The 21,147-nt window shown below is 44.1% G+C and overlaps 1 protein-coding gene across 1 annotated transcript in view; it reads left to right on the top strand.

Annotated features, from left to right (window-relative positions):
- Window positions 1-21,147, top strand: part of LOC119653208 — a 307,226-nt gene that overhangs the window by 237,645 nt on the left and 48,434 nt on the right. Inside the window, exon 6 of the mRNA XM_038057775.1 lies at window positions 13,131-13,341. Coding sequence (XP_037913703.1) covers window positions 13,131-13,341 — 211 coding nt within the window. The remainder of the gene's footprint in view (window positions 1-13,130; window positions 13,342-21,147) is intronic.

Consider the following 21,147-nt stretch of genomic DNA (forward strand, 5'->3'; position numbering starts at 1 on the left):
GGTGATTCCACGGGGTAGGGGGGGGGGAGTCGGGGGTGGTTTTAGTGGGTAAAAATCCCACACTCTGGCTTACCCAGGCTAGAGTCTTTTGAAGATTTCCACCTCCTCAAAAAAAAAAAAGACAAACAGACAGACGGGCAGATAGACACCGTCTCGATTCTATTAAGGTTTTGTTTCACACAAAACCTTAGAAAGGCAGAATATCCAGACAGGGAAACGTGGCTTTCCATTGTTGTACAGCTAAGACTAGAAGCCTCCATGCAAGTTTAGAAGCTGGGTAAGCAAATAATCAATCCAACCATACTTGCCATTTAGCCTCGGTCTTAAGTTATCGATGAGCCGCGCACTCCTTCTGGCTCTTGACTCCTTTTGTGAGAGAGGGGACTCTTTTGGGACTTATCCCCACGCCTCTACATGGCTTTACGTTCGTTAGCAAGGAGGGCAAAGGGTATCAATCGTTATCCCCATCACACCCGTAAAGATCGTCACCTCGGTACCGCCGTAAAGCATGACTCCCAATAAGATGTCTCTTCCTAAACCTCCGAAGATTGCCTTTAGTGGGTCCTAAGGACGAAATTCGTATTGGAGCGTTGTTGCCTCTTGCTCTGATTTACTCGAGAAAGTTTTGAAGGCAGCGTCAATCCAAGATACATAACTGCCGATCTTAAGTCTATTATAAACTTACTGATCAACATTGGGCGGAAGGTAGGGATTCTATTTTTAAGTTAGGATGACTACTTCGGTTAGAGCACAACCGGCCAGGCGTGACTCTTCTATCATGTCAAGCTGAAGCAAACTATCGCGAGACTCGTTACAGAGGAGCTGCCTTAAGATGGGTCTCTTGTGCTTCCCTCGGCGTGCTTCACGTCTTTCCTGACCCTCTAGTGCCCCATAGGGCAGGCACCGGTCTCTCAATATACGTAAGGGATAGCCCGGCCCGTGAAATCAATTTTCTAATGTGCCTAGCATGTCTTTCCATCTTACAATATCAAAGGCATTTCTGACATACTCGGGGCAATTCCCGTCGAAATCGACAGTTGTGTTCCACAGCTCAATGAACTCCTTCCAGGACTATGTCCAATTTCGCAAAGTTGCACGCGCAGAAAGAACGCCGGACAGCTGCCCGCCGAGAGATAGCGCCCACCATCTCGAATGCAACGTATCGACACTCAGTTGCCGAAAATTGTTCCAGAACTGTCGACCCGTCCAATGATTTCAAGGTTACATCGAAAATGTTCCCTTCGCGAACTTGGCGTCTGAACGTTCGCATGGATCTGGTGCTTATCACTATGAACCCCTTCCCGTTGCCATTTCAGAGCACCGTTCCCTGATTTAGGTATTCCTCACGTTGAAGTCAAGTCCAGTCAGGATTATCTCCAGTGCCCAGGGAAGTTTCTTCCGTGGTATCAAGCCTGTTTAGAAAGTCAGGCATCATCTCATTTGGTGTTAGATAGACGAGAAAAAAGTCACCCCTAAACACCCCCGTCCTTGAGCAAAACTCGAAACCAACTGTCGTTCCGATCTCCACTAACAATAGTATCTGACAAGCCGAGATGCAATGAAGTTGGGTCCTTGTTTTGGTATCGATCGTTAATGAACACTAGATTAGCTTAGCGGTTAAACTCCAGTGCATAATGGTCTGTAGGATGCCAATCAAGATCGCACTTTCCAATACCCTCGCAAGATCAGATAGCACCCCCAGTCCGCAGTATGTGCAACGCTCTTACCAGATGCGCTACGATTCCTACAGAGAACGTAACTCCCCTTCTCCTCGCTGATTTTCACTTTATCATCTACCTGCTCATGGCGTTCATGAACTTCGTGGCCTACGGCATGCCGCCCTCGTAACAGATCCTTCCCCCTTCGGTCTTCACCAAGAAATTTTTTCAAAGCTGCCACCTAGGGTGCTGGTATGTATATTGCCAGCTAGGGGTTCAGAGCTATTGCTCGGACACCTGGAGTGCGCCATTCCTCGTGTCGTGCGCAACTCGAACTTGTGATCTTTAATCACAAGTCACCCCTGAGGGGAGTTTGATTGAAAATACTACTTTGAAGACGTATGTCTATGTCTCGAATCCTGCTTGGAGGAAATGTTGGGGTTGACTAGTAAGACCACAAAACCTGAAAATGTTGCCGTTTGTTCAGAAAGGTGACTGTGCGCACTTGTACATCCTACCTGGCGAAGAACTCTTCAGGCTCCCTGAGAGGAGAAGTTCTGATAGGGACGCCTTCAGGTCTTCCTTGTACGGGGCCTCAATAGAAGGCAGGACGACTAGTCGTAGCTCCACCCAAGAGATACGCTAGTAACACATAAGCGTGGCCTTGAATGTTTTTGATAGTATTCGTTGACCACGTTTACCTGTAGATGGTACACTCAAACTGTGCTCCCCGGTCTGTGGTGTGGAAAAATGATCCATGTGGGGGCATTGTAACAAAGAATGGCTTTTATAAGAACTTTACATAGAGTCAGCTTAGTTTTAGTGCAAAGTCCTAATCTATTCACCACGCGCTTTACGTAGGGATCGAATCTTAAATGTTCATGAAATGCCATTTTTTGTGAACTGCTCACCGCAGTATTCCCGACTCGTATCTTTAGACGTTTAGCTTTTCTGTGGATAGATCTAGATCCCAAGTATCTGGATTTTCTCCGAAGAGTGATGACCTGTGTTTTGGCCTCATTGATTTTTCATGCTCCAAGTTTGGTAGTACACGCAGAGATCTGATAAATAGCATTAGCTGCCTTACCGGGTCGGATGCACGACGAGAAGATGAGCGTGTCATTGGCAAACTATAATAGTTCTGTGCCGCTCTTTTTTCTGACTAACAGAGCGGTACCGTTTGTATTGTTCCGGATAATGTTATAACCGGTAAAATTTACATTGTGCCTGCTTTTTAATTGTGTCTCTGAAATATAGTAGAAATCCGCTTTCATTGAATCTACCAACACTTGTGCGGTGACACGTTGGGAGGGGGGCGGGTCTTGGGCATTCCCCCCGCACATAGGTTTTTGTGCACCTCACGCACCTGCACACAATGGAGCAATTGCTGGTGGTTTGCCAAAAAATTTGACAGAGCTCGAAGGTAGCCATGAGCGGCCCCGATTGCGACTTCAACGGGAGCGTTGGGTTCTGGCTATGGAGATGCTTGTCGATTTGCGTGACCAGGTTCGACTCGCGGATCCTCTTCATTGAGCTCAGCCGGGCCTGTCTCTTTGTGGAGACCGTGGATTGCTAAGGACTGAGTCCTTGAAGCTAAGCTAGTTGTCTCATGTAGCCCCTTTTCTTTAACGAGGTTGCAGGCCGCCACAAGATCTTCGATGCTCTGCGCAAAGATGAGGACCCTATCGGCCCTCGTTTCTTTAGGGTTGCTTTCAACCCCTTTTCTTTTAGAATTCACAGGAACTGAGTTACATTAATTATGTACCCAGTGTTGGGCGGAATTTTTTCTTTTTTTTTGGCGGGTAGTTTGGGGCGAGGGTGCCTGTGGAGGAGCACTTACACGATTGACCGCATCTTTTGTTCTTCTCTTCTTCCGTTGCACAAGTTGAATTTGTCGTCTTCCTTTTCCTCGATGAGTACTTCGAGGCACATCTCTCTTCAATCTTGGGGTTGTTGTTGTTGGTCTTGTTGCTGCTTCTGTTGTTGATATTATTGTTGACGTTGATGTTGTCGTTGCTATTACTCCGACGCTGGTACCGGCATTCTCCCTTCGAGGGGTGCCAAGCGCTCCTCCAACTGCTTGATGATGCACTGATGGCAATCCAGTTGCTCGCCTTCTCTTATTTTAATTCCTCGATTTTTTTCAGGAGGATCCTTCTTCCGATGATAACTTCTCCGGGAGTATCATCTTGCAGCTCTTGGCAGGCATCCTGTCCGTATCTGGTGCTGCAGTTGTTAACAAAATTTTTTTTTAATTGCTCCTTTTTTGAAATTACCTTGCTGGACTTGACCAGTTATTATTGGCACCACTGTCCAGGAGAGATACTTCCTCAAAGAAGGCGCTTAGCCGCTCTCGAAATGCTTCTGCTGCTGATCTGTGTCCGCTTCGAGAACTCATAGCGAACTCTGTATCTGCGGCCGAGTGCAGCCGTTTCTATGATTCCGGGCCATAACCGCGGAAAGTAAATGAGAACATGTTTACACTTTATTAGGTACGCCCCTATACACCTCCTGTGCTCACACCTGATGGGAGATCTAACAACTTACCACAGCCCTTTGGAAACAGCTAAACCGATTAGGATGAAATTTGATGAATTTGTGCAAACTGTGAAATCCTATGCTTACACTTAAAGGGGTTATTTTGTATGTCGTTTCAAAGGGGGTCCACATTGAGAGAAACTGAAGATGCACAATTTTGTGCCCTCCGAACATAACCGTATTCCGTATCAAACGAAAGGCATGGATTGATATTTCATGAAGTAGGTCTCAGGTTTCTTAGGAGGTGAGGGGTTCAAAAATGTGAGGCAGGACTCATTTTTGGAGTCCAACCAAAACACTGAGCATGAGCACTAAATAAGGTTTGGGAATGTTGAGGACAGGACAGCCCCATGAAAATAGCCTACTTCTTGGACAGTACCGAATATGGGATATAAATGCAATCGGTGCACCTGCTCTCTCAGGACCCAACTAAGCTGATGTCTCTGGTTCATTGATGGGCTCAAGAATAAAATTCATAATTTCCGTCACATACTCTCACTCACGAAATACTTCATCTAGAACTGTTGCCATCCGAAATCTTCCTCAGCATTTCTGATTTAGATATCACAACAAAATATCGGAAAAATACAACCCTCTCCCCCCCCCCCCCCCCCCGTCTGCAACTCATTCCGCGAAGAAAGTTCTTTGTTTCGCGTATAACAGACTCCCTTGAACTCGCTGCTCGGATGAAATTTCTTTATTTCAATTGGGTTCAGAAAATATACAACAAAAAGGATACAGGCGAGATACTTATATAGAAGTTGAATATCTGCAGGATATGTTTTCTTGCTGTCCTTTTTCTAATGAAACATATTTTCCTATGAATAACATTGTTTGCCGTCAGGACGAAGACGAGAACTTCTAAGAGTTCATTAAAAAAATTAGCTTGGTGGAAACGAGATACAATTGCTTGAATAAGATATTCATGTCTTGGGATTCGAATACACTTGGGATTCAGAATCTTAGATGCTGATATCTAAATTCATTCCAGTTCAGTTTTGTTCACGTGGAGGAACTTTAAAATAAATAATTCATCCTAGTCTTGGTCGTTTAAAGGACACACTTAAATTTAAGACAAGCGAAAATTCAGCCTCTGTAAACAAGGACCAAACATTTTCCTTTGACAAAGATTATGCGTAGGTTTTCGCCGGGTTCGTTACCCTAACTACCCTTGGAATTTCAGGGCAACTAACAATCCAAAACTTTTCCAACACCCTCAAGAAATGTCTGCCCTTTAAGTCTTTAAGAGACACAAAAGCTTGCTGAGCATCCTGGAATTGTGTCCTGCATTAAATTCGGAATTGTATTCAGCATTAAATGAAATTATTCGGACAAAAAGAAAAAGGAAATCTTACGTTCCGATTGATTCCTGAATACTCAATTTGGTATTCTCTCGAAATATATTTATTTATTAAGAAAGAGAAATGTTTTGTTGGCCTTGAAAAAGGACGAACTTTTGTACTGAATACCGAGGAAAAACTTGTTTATCATCGGAACTTCAGGTCAAGTTCTAGGTCTTCCTTGAATAGAATAAGTCCGCTAACAATTTGGGGGATGTCCTTTTTCGACAGTTGAAAGAAAAAAATCCTAAGAATGACCAGGAAACCGGACAAGGATATATTATCTGTACAGCAAGTTTTTATTAGTGTGTCTCTTTCCATGTCCTTCCGGATGCTAATAAGAATGCCCCTCATTAATGCTGAATTTCTAGGCTTTTTTCTGAAAATAAGAAGGATTTGGTTGGAGTCCAGAAACAACAGAAAGAAGCGCTACCAAATCATTTCTTTGTCGCCCCTAATTTCCATCAGATTTTCGGAGTTGCTCAGTTTGAAAATATCTTAAATTTTGGTGTTCGTTGGAATTTATGCAAAACGCAGCCCAAAAATAGATTCCACATTCAGTTGCTATCTTCCAAGATGACTATGTAATCAATTAAATGGAAATATTGGCTAAAAGCTTACATCAAGGTCGATAAAGAACTGCGTCACAACCTTGGATTCAGTTTGAAGGAAGTTAATATACCACAAATTCCGAAAAGCTGGAGGGGTTTAGCGACTTACTTCTGTCTCTCCCAAATACGAAATTAAAAAGTAAAAAGAGCAAATGAGATTCGATAAAATCTTTGTAATAAAAGTTAAAAACTCAAAAGATATTTGAAATAATTAAGACTTTCCCTTTTCAATTCGCCAGTGATATTTATTGATATTGCAAATGTCGATATTTCGGGAACCACTTGTTCCCTTCATCAGTGCTAACAAGTCTCTCAAAATCATTCCAACGCACTGCAATGAAACGAGCTACCACGCCTCACCAAAATTAGGTACATAAATTCAGATAATTTTCTGCAGTTTTAAATTATGGCAAGGAAACTTCTGTTGGGCGAGAAGTTGTTTTCGGGACTCTAAACAAGATTTGGCACGGTTCAGGAGCAATCCATCCAATCGCTACAGAAGCAATCGTATCCATTTCTCAGTGACGTAAAATCGTAGTGTCCTCTGTAACTAAGTCTTCCTCTTACCTCAATGGCTTAGTTGAATAAACCTTCCAAGGTAGGTTGTGTCCAGTCTTCTCACTGTCAACCGATTCCTTCTGTTGTTTGTTTGGTAATGGGATATGGGGATCACTTGGCCCTGATTGCTGACTTTGATCGTGTCTTATCTATGATGGAAATACCCTCCAATATCGGGGCCGTCTATGTGGGAGATAACCTGTCAATCATACCCATGCGGCACCGTTACCGATTTCTAAGAATGTACTTTAGGCCCTCTCAGGGGTTTCCGAGAAGCTTACGCGCCTCCTGCATTGTCCTGTGCTATGTTATTCTACGGCTACTCATCGGCTGTTGTAGTATAGCAGATTCCATTGCATGACATACGCCGATAAAGTCCTTTGTTTATTATTGTCTCAGAGCAGGGGTAACAAAAAGCGCAGTTAGTGCTGTGAAATCCCCAAAAAATTGTTTACCAAGTGTCTACAGCCTAGCTGGGGCTGGATAGTTGCATAGGAGGTGTCTGAGGGTTTCTTCCTCTTCTCCCATATGCCTCCATCCCAAAAGTTCTTGCGATTGGATATTGTTATCTGAAGTCAGCAGCTGTTAAGTAGTGCGAGTAGATACCATCCCTGGCAGTTACCAGTGGAACGCCAACTGCCCCCACCGGAGGATTTTTAAGAAAGGAAACCTGCCTGGCCGGTCGCTCAATGTTGGTATGACCGGTAGCTCAGAGAAGGTTGAGTTTGAACTTGCCGTCCAAACTCACTGCCACGGAGATTACCAGACATATAAAACAGAATTGGGCACCATGGCTACGAACCCTGAGAGACGCATCAAATCCATTGCTGCAGTTGAGAAAATAACTCAGATGATCACAGCTAGCATGAGAAAAACTCATTATGCGGACGCTCTTACGAAGAGACATACTCTCTTGTGGCGGCCTCAAAGTTGAAGTGGAGCCCTGTTAAAGAACATAGCTGGTAGCTGGATTATCTATGTTTGCAGAGGTAAAGGTAGACAGAAAGCGATGAAGCGCTGGAGTGCTCCCATTTTAGGGGCAACAGGTGTATACAGCCCTCAACCCGAGATTGGATCTACCAACCGAAGTAGTATCACCGGAGCGAATAAAATGGACAATTAACTCGTTCCACAGATACAAGACTGCGTGCCCGGTTGATATCATTCTACTCTAATATTAAGGGGAATGGACGCCCTGGATCTACAAATTTCGAATAAATACCGTGTTCGTTTTGCAAGCGCAAGGGTGATGTGAAGGAGATGTTTATCACCAAGCCAGGAGAACCCACCTACATACATGGATACAAAAGGCTTCCACCGACCAGTCTAAGTTCTTTTCTACTAAAAGGACTAGAAAGGCTAGTAAGTCAGTAAATCAGGGGCACATACATTTCAAAGTAGTCACTTCGCTTTACACAACACCATCATTAACCATAACAACCGGTATCCGGTCTAGACCTGCCTTAATAAGGAACTCCAGACATCCAAAAAAAAGCACAAAGGCAGCACACCTTCAGCTCAAGGCAAAAATTGAGAAGACTCAAAAGGCTCGAAGTCGAATTCGCCTTAGGCTCATTCTTTGCCATCTCTCGTTTGTTATGGCTCCTATGACTCTTGAAAGATCTGAAGGTCGTTGCATGTGTTGCTGTGGGAAAGAGAGATCCAGAAAGTGGTCCATATAGGGAAATTTTATACCAAAGAAAAAAAAAACGGGTCATAGTTACGGAAGGGTGATGAGATCACTGAACAATACTCCAGGATGCTTGTCACGAGGGGGTTGAACAGAATTAAGACGGGTTGGATGGAGTCAAAATCAGAGGAGGAGCGAAGTATAAGGCCTGACAATTTCGCTGCTGACTTGTGACACGGTAGCGGACCTAATCTTAATTAAGCCGTGTTGTTCTTTCGCTATTAGGTGGTCTAATTGTGCAGACACCCGGTCGTTGATATAATTTTCCAAGATTTTGGAAGACGAGGAGAAGAACGAAATGAGACGGTAATTCCCGGCAAGAGTGCGATCGTCACTTTGTGAATGGTAATGATGAGAGCCTCCTTCCACAGTTTAAGAAAATGGTTCTCTTCGAAGCTTTTGCTGAAAATAAGAGGTAGGGGAAGTGAGATGGGCAGACAAGTTTTAAGCAAAACGTGCTTTGGAAGACCGTCGTAATTACGGTCGACATTGGAGTCAAGCTTGCTAGTGAGGTACTCGATAAGGGGAGGGGAAAGTAAGGAATGGTAAGAGATATAGGGAAAGGGAAGAGGAGAGATGAGAAAGAACACAGATTTAAGAAAAGTAGCACAGAGCAAATCACAAAATAGTTTGAGGGTGTTATCAGCGGGACCAGAGAATTTAATTGAAGGAGGAGACAACTAGGCGGGACTGTGGGACTTGCGAATGTGGAACCAGGAAAGTTTGAGGCTTTCACGCTCCTGTGAGCATTCTCCAGATATTTCTTTTTGGACTGAAGTAATAACGATTTGACCGAGGAACTCAGAGTTTTGACAAAAGCCGAAGCAGCATAGGTTGTACAAGGCAGGAACTTCTCCCTCTCAGTGTGTTTTTGACGAAGTTTTTTGTTGAGTTCAGTGGTGATGGAGGCAGGGTAAGAGTGCAGGTGTTTAGGAGAGGAGGGGACGTAACGAGGGAAAAAGATCAGATAAAATAATATAGAAGGTATTCAGTGCTTGGTCGCACGTTAGTGAAAAAGGAGGGGAGCCCAGTTAATTGTCGACAAGGCTGAGTTCAGATCTCTAAAGTTTGCCTTACGAAAATTAAAGGCCATCCATGGGATGGAGTCGGAATATATCACTAACAAACTCTAGAGCAAGATGATGTGCGTCAGAGGCAAAGTTGGGAAAAGCATGTTATTTGCATTAGGCGCAAGGGTTGCCTAATGGGGAAAATGACAGACCTCGCGAAGGATTTGAGTCTGCTATGGCGGGCTAGAATTTGACATTCAGCCATGCAGTGTCAAGTTTGCTCTGAAGAGAGAGGCCAGGATGTACGGAGCCGACAGGTGAAAATTTTTGTGAAAGAACCCAAGGGCAGTAGGATGGCACTTTTGTTGTCTCTTAAGTAGTGAGACATGAAATCTATCACCGTGTTCATCCGAGACAACTGTTGCACCGACTTCACAGACTGCCTTCGATCCGTCGGTGTAGAATACTGCGTCATAGCCCCGCAGCACAGCGCAGGTCTTCCATTCTGACTGGTTGGAAAGCCCACAGCAAAATTCCTCCTGGAGCTCAGCTTGTATGTCCAGAATTCCTAACATACTTCGTCCGGAATGTTACTGTGACCATAACAATTCACTTTTCAACATCCCGAATTACATTGTCTGACGTGGGAGTGTTCGGACGGAGACGGTGCAAAAGTACATTGAGCGCATCTGCCAGACAGGACTGCAGAGTCCCGGTAGTACCTGGAGACGCGGTTCCTTGAGTCCTAATGAGCTTGTTTCTATTGTATTCCTTTCTCAGCGCCTGTAACCATACAATAGAACTGTGTGTTAGAACGAATCACGGCATTGTACATCCAGAGAATGCTTACCAGTCGAATACCCTTTTTCCGTACCATGGCCCTCTTGCTGGAGGAAAAGGCTATGCAGCCCTTTTTGACCTTCAGTTTCGTATTCAATCCACTAAACGAAACTAAACTTATGACTGAAGATTGCACTCAGATACTAGCGCGGGAGTTCGCATCTTGAAGTCCACACCCCTTTGCCAACGTTCCCCTCATGATTTCATCCCTGACACGAATATCACCAAGTCGTCGGCGGAGGCCACATCCTGCCAAATATCCATAGAATTTATCCCATTACCATCAATTAGAGCAACGGGGTGATGTTGGCATCCTAGGGCGGCCCTCTTCTAACAGGACTGGTCAAATGGCTGCGTGTCAGACCAGATTGGATTATTATGGTTTTTTGGCGTGGGTGCTATCTATTGCGTAAGACACCCGTCCAATCCCATTTTGGTTAAAGCGTCTTTGATGGTTTTACTACCTACCCTTATTGAAAACCCCTTTTATGTGCAGGAAAGCAGTAGAAACCACTCATTGATGTTAATAACCTCGTGACTGGTGGTTTCTGAGGATTTGGCTTTAAGGTAGGTGAAATAGCGCTTGGAAGAGGTGATCTCTTCATGATCGTCCTTAAGAGTATGTCCAGGACCGCGCTCTATCGTCAGGATGAGGTGATGCTGATTACTGATTCGGTATGAAGATCATATGCAGGCGTCTCTATTAGTGCGGTACATAACCGAACAAAATACAGCTCCGGTAAATATGTGGAAGCCGTAGCGCAACTCTTTGTTAATATTTCTGGAAGATGATTGGCATTATGCCATCTGTGCTCGGAGACATTGTCAATAGCTCAGTTGACTTCATCCTCGTTAACTAACATTTTTACAGTTTCAAATGCTGCATACTCTCCAAATAAGGTCCTGTTTATCTGGCGGCAAAGTGAGTATGGACTAGCAGCTCCAAGATCTCGCCAGAAGATTCCGCCCAGGAGCCTTCCAACGTTTTAAGAAAGGATCGATTTCGATACTCCTTGGAATCTTGTGTCTTACACACTGGTGCTTTCAATATTCTGACAATATATCAGCCAGGAGCACTTCCTATCAGTCTTGACGGTCGACGGGCACCTATTTAGGCAGTCCTTGTGTGGATGTCAGGATTCGAGGCTGTAGAGATAGAGGTTGGACAGATCTGCATTTCACCATTATGGCAATGTCTCTTTGTTGTATTTTGTCAGACACAAGATTTTAAAGACATTTTTGAACACCTACCTACCTTTGATTCTGATTCACCTACCATATCAATGTTACTATTGCAAGCACCGGAGAGCTTGTTATTAATGACTGCACTACCCGGATAGGTTTGTATTAACAATGAAGTCAAGGAGGAACTTACCTCTTTGGTTGATTTCCAAGCTGGGCCAAAGCGTATACCTCGCATCCACGTCAAGACTGTCGACAGGTTGGCCTTCTTCGCAATGATAACGGACATCACATGTTGGAACACTTCTGGTGGAGCTGATCCGTGGCGAGCCTTGTAAGCCGAGTGGACATGCACGTTCTCCATTCCTGCCAGCGTCAGTTTAACCACGTTTAAATCGCGGGAATTCAGGCCTGAACGCTCTACAGGTAGTCTTGATCAATACCCTCAGCTAACTGGCTAATATTCCTTCAGTCTACTTCAATCCTTTGCTGGGTAAAGGCGTTTAGCTTGTCAAAAAACTTACTCAACTATTACCAGAAACCATACCATAGGATGTAGCTTAAAAGGAAGACCTGGAACTATAAAGTACTCATCGGAGTTTGTAAGGGAGAATATGTAAGGACTTGGACTTTTTCTAGAGTACCTCCTCTGGAAATCAAACCTTCATATCCTGAGTTCGATGGATATTGTATGAACGAATTCCATTGGTCAGAAAACTACTGTCAAAAATTGTCAGATGAAACAAACGGGATAAAAAGGGCTATCTGAGCTTTAATTCGTGATAGCTATTTAAAGCAGATACAGAGCAGTCCTTTTTTTTGTCCGATGGTTAACGGAAGGCTTCGTCAAGTAGTCGCGTAAGTTTCTTTCTCAAAGTTGAAAGATTTTTACAAAGGCTTTACCTCCTTAATAGCAAGCGGCAGGAAGGCGGAAAGGAGTTTAACAAAAGAAGGAATACGGCTCCCGATAATTCCTACTCACGCGATACTAGTTTAAAGCAGGAGGAAAGTAATTAGTTGAAAGTGACATTTGTATGTACCAGGACTTGCGATTGTTTGTAATATCGTTTTCACTGTCATCAAGAGTTTTGCTTATGACCTAGATTGAAATGAAATTGTGAAGGACCATCTGCGAGTACAGAAGATACTTTTCAAGGAGCTGTTCTGGATTACACTTAAGTTTCCTTGATATTACGATCTTAAATTCTGTTTGCCCGGGGCGCTTCGGAGCGCGGACCCAAAACACCTATCATTCCGAATAGTTATTGCCTCTTACTTCTTCCATATAGAAATTGGTCTCAACAGCACTTCCGTAAATAGGAGAGCATCTGAGCAAGAATCATCAACCTAATTTCCAAAGTAAATGCGAAATCCCACATTTGATACTCAAACCTAGATAAGCGAAGTTTAAGGACTTCCCTTCTCATTTGGACTAATAAACATGGGACGGGGGATGAATACTGGACAGGGTATTTTGGCTCGTTTTACCTACATCAACTTCCGTTTGCCTCCGCCACTCTACATCTCCCGAGAAACCCCCTGAACCGTGTAATTCGTCCGACGTAATTGAATTTTATGGTCCTCACTGGCAACTCTAAGTATATTTTTAACTGACATTCAGATCCCGCCCTTCCTCCTATTTTCATTTGGTATTCGGTGATGCTTTCTCTAAAAGTCCTTCTGTTTTTTATCTCTCATTGCAGGTGTCATGGATACGACGTCGTGATTTTCAATTGCTCACCGTTGGCTTGTCTACCCACAGCAGTGACGGTCGCTTTTTGGTGGAACATACAAGACATATGGGTCACTGGTCGTTACGAATAAAATCTGTACGTGAGGAGGACCGGGGCCTTTACGAGTGCCAATTATCTGTGCATCCATCGGAATCGATATTTGTTGAACTCAAAGTTGTAGGTAAGTGTAATTGGGGTTGAAGTTGAATGAATTCTTTGAAGGTTCTAACGACCCAAATGTCAGTCTGTCGGTCTTTTGAAAAGCAACCACTAATTCCAGGCTCCTTTCACTGAACCTGTCGCTTTCACCTTTGTCCCACTGGAAAATTACTACCGGGAAATTCTAAGGATTTCTTTCAACAGTATACGAGTCGGAAGAATGAGGTGAAGTACATTCACTGAATTCAATGGCGTAATTATGTATGAATATTCCGAACCTCCTTTTAGTCATAACATTACTCCCAGCGCTCCTAATTTGAAGTGGAAATCTCCAAACTTTCGGAATTTCTGAATCTTTCAACTTTTAAGAATTTAACTTAATGTGCCGGAAGTAAGCTTAATTGAAGTTCTTTTGAACAAATTTCTTGGAGAGTTTTCCTGCTGTGGTTCACATTAAGACAAAAGATTTTTATCGAAGGAGGTCGCCGTGAAAAGTGTGAAGTTAAGAATATTTTATTCGTCTGAAAGCATGCCCAATTGCCGTGGAGGCTAATATCCACTCAATGTTCAAGAGATACTAAGATATTTCAAAAGGCTGATATGGGAGTCGGGAAAATTTACTTTCTAACGAGCCCTACGAACCCTTTTACTCGAGGGGGAGTTATTCATCGTGGAGGAATTGATTGTTGGTCACAGTTTAGTAGGTAATGTTCGGAATTGAAGCAGGTGCAATCGACAATCCTGTGAAAGTGTTTTAGAGCTTTTTTTTCTACTTTGTGGCTAGGATTTTAACATTGTGTATTTTGCGCCCAACGTGGGATCTAACACTAGGAAAGAACGTCGTATGACAGGACCTACCCCTACGCATCCTACCATAAATGTTGGCCTTATAAACTTATCATGTAGGGTCTTTGTCGTCCTTTGAGATTAAGTGGTTCACCTATCGTAGCCCGCTAAGCCTAATTTTATACATGCCCGGGTGGGGGAGATATCGTCCACAGACTTCGTCATTATAAACGTGTTGGAATCAACCATCCTCTGGGTGACTGAATAATCTGCGGAGTATCTTCCTTTCGACCACGGTTAAGAGTTCGCAATGTTGAGACAAGACCTACTTTTTCAAAGGGTGTATGATTAGCAAGATCACAAGGGCGTAAGAGGCGACTAAAAGGGATATAAATTTGTGGGCTTCCAACCTGCAAATTTTAAAACTTTATTGCTATCGAAACTTCCACAATGCCTCGGTTAGGGAGTGACCTAACAGCAATGACCTTTCGCTATGGAAAACGGACTATGATTGGTTTATGGAATGTGCGTATGCTCCTCGACAACGGTAGCGTGAGTCCTCAGAATGCTGGCCTTCTTGAACTTGAGCAGGAATTCCAGCAATATAAACTAGACATTCTGGGCCTCAGCGAAATAATATGGTGCCCCTCTTCCTCTTGTGGCAAAGTATTTTTGTACTCTGGAAAGCCAAGTGGTAGTAGACACGAATCGGATGTCAGATTACTTCTGACTCCTGCCGCAAGGCGCGTTCACTTAACTTGGGAGCCGGTTCTTGACAGACTTCTAGTTATAAGATTCCGGTCCAGGTTGAGGAGCATTACAATTGTGCAATGCTATGTTACGAAGGTTTCCAATTTAGCGGATAAGAATGCTTTCTATAAACAATTAAACGCAGTTCAGGTGAGGCTTCCTAAAGGTGACATTGGGATCGTGATGGCTGATCTGAATGCCAAGGTGGGATTTGCCAACACCTTGCTCGGACATGTGATGGGGAAACACGGTCTTGGCTACCGTAATGATAATGATGGGAGGTTCTAGGATTTCAGCAGCTTCCACCACCTCGTCAATGGAGGCACATTTTTCGAGCACAGGGCTTGTCATAAGTTCGGTTTCAACTGGCCGAGCAATCAGATCGACTACTTCGCGATCAGCAATAGACTTGTTGGATGTGCGTAACAAAGGAGGCGCTGATGTCGGTTTCGAAAGGGATCAACATCTGATGGTCGTTTACGTGTTGCGTCCGCCAATTCGCGCAGGGTTGGAGAGCTGCGACCCCCTCAGTTCAACATCGACCAGTTATATGACCCAGCTGTCGCTCGACAGTGAGATTGCTGACCAAGCGGCATATATACTGAGTAACCCGCCTGGGAATATCGATGAGCATTGGGCCGCCATCAATAGTACTCTTTTATCGAATGCTGGGCGGTTACATGTCCCACAACTCATACCTTCTCACCATATACGGACATCACGTAACCATAATATGAGTCATCAATAGGTCTAAGCCGAGCCAAGCAAAATTCCGAGATGATCAGCATAGAAAAAATTTGCTACTCTACTGGTCAGGGAATCCGAAGATGTTGAAAATCGCAATGATTTTCAGGAATGTGTACCGCATCAGGAAAGAGCTAGCTGTAGGCTGCAAATCTTCCCACGGTACTGTGAAAGACGTTAACGGTCGACTTCTTATGCATGATGATGAAAAATTGAGGAGGTGGAAAGAACACTTCACGACGGTTCATAATCGTATCACATCGGGTGAAGTTCTCCACTTGCGGATGAAATGATGAAATGGCTAGTCGCTACGGTGGATATGGACTGTTCCTTTAAGCAGAAGAGAAATAATTTCCGTCAGCAGTCCACTTAAACAGAGTAAAGCCGCTGAGTTTGATGAACTCCCCGTAGAGTCATTCATCGCTACACCTGCAGTTAAGGTTGATCTCCTCTTTCCACATGCACAGAAATCTTGGGAATCCAATACTTTTCCCAGAGAGTGAAAGAAGTGGATGCTCGTCAAGATCCCCAAGAAGGGGACCCATTTTCAGTGTGACAATCGGAGGGGTACCTGCGTGCTCTCTGCGGTTGAAAAAATAATACCTAAAATAATTCTACAACGTATTAAAGAATATCTTGAAAGCTTGGTCGGCAGAGAGCAGGCTGGTTTCCATTCCAGATACTCCTGCATTGACCACAACAGACATACGGATCAATTTGGAACAGTGCGCGGAGTTTAGATTTGCGCTGCACATGCTCTTCGTCGAGGCACTCCAGAGGAACTAATAGCCATTGTCAGAAAGACATATGATGGCGCAAAATGTCACCCGTTGCGCCGAGGTATAATCTCGGAGGATTTTAAGGTCCAAAGCAGGGTTGCATCCTGTCACCGATATTACTTCTTGTTCGTACCGGTGATGTCCTTCATACGGCCGTGTCCGGAGGATTCAGAGGAGTTCAATGGACAATAACAACTTTCCTCAAACACCTCGACTACGCTGATGACAAATGGCCAAATGGCTCTGGATTTTGAAAGAGAGGCAAGTGGAGATGGACTGAAGATAAAGGCCAACAAAACCAAGGTTCTCTGTCTGACAGGTCGTCGCACTCTCTCAATCTGCGTTAATGGGCAGAGCATCGAAGGTGTCGATCAATTTGAATATCTAGGAATCATGGGTTCTTCGGACGATGGCACCGAACTGAATGTCGTCCGACGCATTTACAGCGCTAGATCCGCTTCCGCTGCCTTGTCTAAAATCTGAAAATACAGATATCTCAAAACCAAGATCAAGTTCCGTGCTAGTGTTCTTCGTGTATTATTATATGAGAGTAGCACATAGAAAACGAACTCCAATGTTACCCAAAAGCTCGAAGCTTCTGTCAATACCTGTCTGTGTCGTGTCATTGGAGTGCGCTGGCCTTACACTATCCCAAACGAAGAACTTGGTCAACGCACACGCCTGCCACTCATACGCACTGTGATCGGAAGATGGCAGTGGAATCCGCTCGCCTAAGATGGCCAACGAATGGGTCGCCCCAAGGACATTTGACGCAAAACAGTGGAGAATGAGTGGGGGCGTCTCGGGAAGTCAAGGGAGAGCTGAAACGCGTTTCCGATAATCGCGAGCAATGGCGCGTAGATGTGGTTGACGCGCTAAACCCCACTAAGGGGTGAATGGCAAGCATATATAAAGTAGGTTCGGTTAGCTGCCATTGGCTGCAACTTTTGACTGCAAAGGAGGGAATAATTTAACGTCTTCGATGTTGTATCTTCTTATCTGTGCAGACCAATACGTCTCTTCTCTGTTCTTGATGCGGATGCCGTCATTATAAATGTGCTCTTGCATTCATTTACGTAGGTATAGTATCAGATGTGATCCTTAAAAATTTCCCTCTTACTTCGCCGGATGGGCAACTTGGGGTTTTTGCAGGCTTCCTTATTTTTATTTTATTTTTACCCTTGAATGATCTTGCCTACCGCCCCTTGAAGACGTTCGTTTTACTGCGTGGCAAGCCAGCCGTAGGCTAGACAGTTCACCATTCCACCAATGACTGGGTCTTTTGCTTTGGTATGTGCATCTCCTAGTCATGGGCGTGTCATATGCTGCTTTAGGGCTGTTAAAGGGTCATCCAACTTCTAGTTAGCCAAGGCACACCACTCGGCAAGAAAGAAAGTCATCAGCGCAGTCGAAGTATTCGAAGAAAGTCGCCATGTTTTAGTGAAATTCTTACTGCTCTCCAAAGAAGGTAGTGTGGAGAATCTTACCGGCAATTAGAGGAAAAATTATTCGTGACAAGAGCGACCTTGATGGACTGGAGTTTTGGACTTCAAATTTTCCCGAAACATTGCCTCGTTGCATCACATGACATTTTGCGGCTTTATTTGCCAACCAGGTAACCACTATTAGTTCTTCTGGAATGCCCTTCCTGCGTAGAGTAAAAGTGGTGAAGAGCAGAGGGAGCGGAGATATGAAACCCACCGGCGGCTCCAAAGTGATCCGGAAAATGTTGATCTGGAGAAGGATCCAGAACGAAAGCCAGACTTCTCTCTCTCTATTAATTTTTACAAATGTCCTTTGATGCGTTACTAATTCTTTGTGATATCACTGAGCAAAATAGCCTTTTTAATTGTTGCACTCAAGGCTGGAACCCCGTTTAAGTGCATTGATGGCCGAAAAGATTTCTCTTCTGCTTGGAGGAGAGGAAGTACCTAATAGGATATGATAGGGTTAAAATCCGTGCTGAAGTCTTCTTTGTACCTATACAGCTGCTCGTTATCGTGGAAGAGGAGTAGATCGTCCACTCTTTCCCAAGATCATCGAAAGATTTACAGCCACGTCCTACTTCAACACGCTGAACTTTCCGGGAGCACAACCGGTATTGGAGTTCGAGCGCATTATTACTCGCATTACCCCCTATTCGGGACCTACCAAAAGATCTGTGTAGCACCATAGAAAAGAACATTTTTGATGGCGAACCAATGCTCATCGAAACTGTCAGGCAGATTGTGGTTATGTGTGTGCTTGAAGTGGGGGAGAGGCTAAGCCTCTGAGTACTCAGACTCGAGTGGTCCATTTTATTCGATTCTCCTGAACATAGAAGAGAATTCCTGTTGTGAACATATGCTCAGATAATGTGAATTAGTAAATTATGGCCAGTAAGAATGCTCACAATATTTCTGCAAGTCTTCCTGCTTTTCGACAGGATAAACTTTGCGGTATGTTTGTTGGGTTTTGACAGGAAAAGTTTCGTGTGTCTAGTAGCATTAAGGCTTCACCAACTGTCATTATGGGAAGCTTCCTCCCAGTTTTTCATAGCAGTATCAGTCAATGCTACTGAGCCCCTGCTGGTTCCGGTCCGAGCATGGGGGAAATTGAACCCTTTTTGATAAAGCATCCAAAATATCATTTCCCTCTACACCCACAATGACCGAGTGCCCAGAGTAATTCAATTGTGTTGAATCTCGAAACAGAGTTCAATCGAAAGATTTTTGAATTGATCAAAAGACTGCTCAACGCCTTCAATGCATCTTGACGATCGCTATACATTGCGTTCTGTTTTTGAGCCATCGGTGCAGAAGACGTCAATATATCCTGGAATGCATTCTTCTAGTTGGTCCCAGCCTTTTTTTCGTTTCAAGAGAACCTCATTCTTCAACCAAAAGAAGGTATGAGGATCCAACAATCAAAAGGCATTGCAAAAAATGGATTCAGTTCTCCCAATAGCTCTTCCAGTGCTCGGTGCCCCCCCACCTCCATTATTTCTCCGTAGATCTAATCGAATTAGTCTATGAATTGCTCTCATTAAGTAATGCGAATTATGAATTCAGAGCTGGATATCGTTCTCACGGCACCGGTGATATCGAGACAGATGCTTCTTTGCAGTGTGGCTGGTTCAAAGTGAAATCCCTTTTGTTTCACCTCAACCTACCGATGCATAAGCGAACACCGGCCTAATAATAGCGACATATAGCCACATTACTACTTGAGTCCCAAATCCTCGGCAAAGGTCCTCCAATATAGCCCATAAGCTGTAAGAGCTCGTTCCATCTTTATCCCTACATGTCTGTTCCAAAGAAACTTCTTGTCTAGAATACCTTCCAGATATTTCACTTCTTCATGGAATTGAAGGGTTGCACCCCCAATCTCTCGAAGGCAAAAACCATTCAGTTTCCTTCTTTTGATAAGTCTTATTTGGATTTACTGAAAATCCATGCCTGAGGCACCAACTGTCAATCAAATCAACGGCGCGTTGTGTATTTCCGTTCCGGGATCTAGACCAGCAGCGAGCACAGTCACATCATCGATGTAGATTTGGCAGTTCGCATGGTAGTGAGTCGATCAGCATACTCCACAGAAGTGGCGATAGCACACCTCCTTGAAGGTAGCCTTTCGTCACTTCTGTTGTTAGGTAACGATCAACGCCCACTTCAGCACACAGCAATCTGTACGTTTGCATAGCGTAGATCGACTTAATTAAAGTTTCATCAACACCATGCTCCCTGGGAGCACCACAGAACTTTCGGAAAGGCCCCTTCGCGTACTCGCCTTTCAGAGTTACGTATCGCCTTTTCATTCGTGACAGCTCTACCTTTTCATTGGTAATATCCGCTTTCGCAGGATGCCAGTTCGACTTGCAACACCTTCTTGTTGACAGGTTTACAGAAACCGCCAACTCTCTTCCTCTCACTTCTAGGACCTCCTCTTCCGCATGGTAGATTTCCAAGAAAGCCTCTATAGACGACTCAACTGTGGAGTTTGTGAAAGTACCATCCGATTTTCTAAAAGAGTCCAACTTGGCCGACTCATCTTTACTAAGGACTCTGCACAGCCTGGAGTCTCCCTTTCACCTTCTAGTTCCTCATAGTATGCTCTAAAAGAGACTCGTTTCAAACATTTTACAAGTCCCTTATATTCACGCTGTGAGTTCCGGAAGCTTAACCAGTCTTCACTCTTATTGCTTCTGCAAGAACGATTTAGAATTCATCTGGTTAATTTCCTGAGCCTTTGCAGTTCCCGGTTTCATCATGGAACCGTTTTACCGCATTGTCATCGGGAAATGGGGCAAGCCTCTTCGAAACACTCTAAAAGTGTGCGATGCAAAATTTCCACTCAGTTATTCAGTCCTTATTCGCCTAGGGAGCTCCACGCCAAAAAGTTCAGCGAACTCTTTCCAATCCGTTTTCTTAGTTTTCCGTCTTTGTATTATAGATTGTTCGCCTACAATAGTCAGACTAAATTCTAAGCAACGGTGATCTGAGAGTGAGACAGATTGTTAGGTCAATTACTTCACTTCTACTTGGCCCCACGAGCGTAGGAGTCCACCCTACATTCACGGTCATCAGACCAGCTGAAGTGCTGAAATCAAACAGCTTCTCTCGATACTGCCCCAACAAATGTGCTGAGCTTTCGCATCACAACCTATTAAAACTTCAAGACCACTTGACTCTGCATACACTACCAGATCCCTTAGTTCTTGCGTCGGCAGAGGACACAAAAAATGATAGGGTAAGTAAGCAAAGGCAAGTATGGCGTTTCTCCTTTTACCA

Source organism: Hermetia illucens, chromosome 3, assembly GCF_905115235.1.
Source record: "Hermetia illucens chromosome 3, iHerIll2.2.curated.20191125, whole genome shotgun sequence".
Taxonomy (NCBI): domain Eukaryota; kingdom Metazoa; phylum Arthropoda; class Insecta; order Diptera; family Stratiomyidae; genus Hermetia; species Hermetia illucens.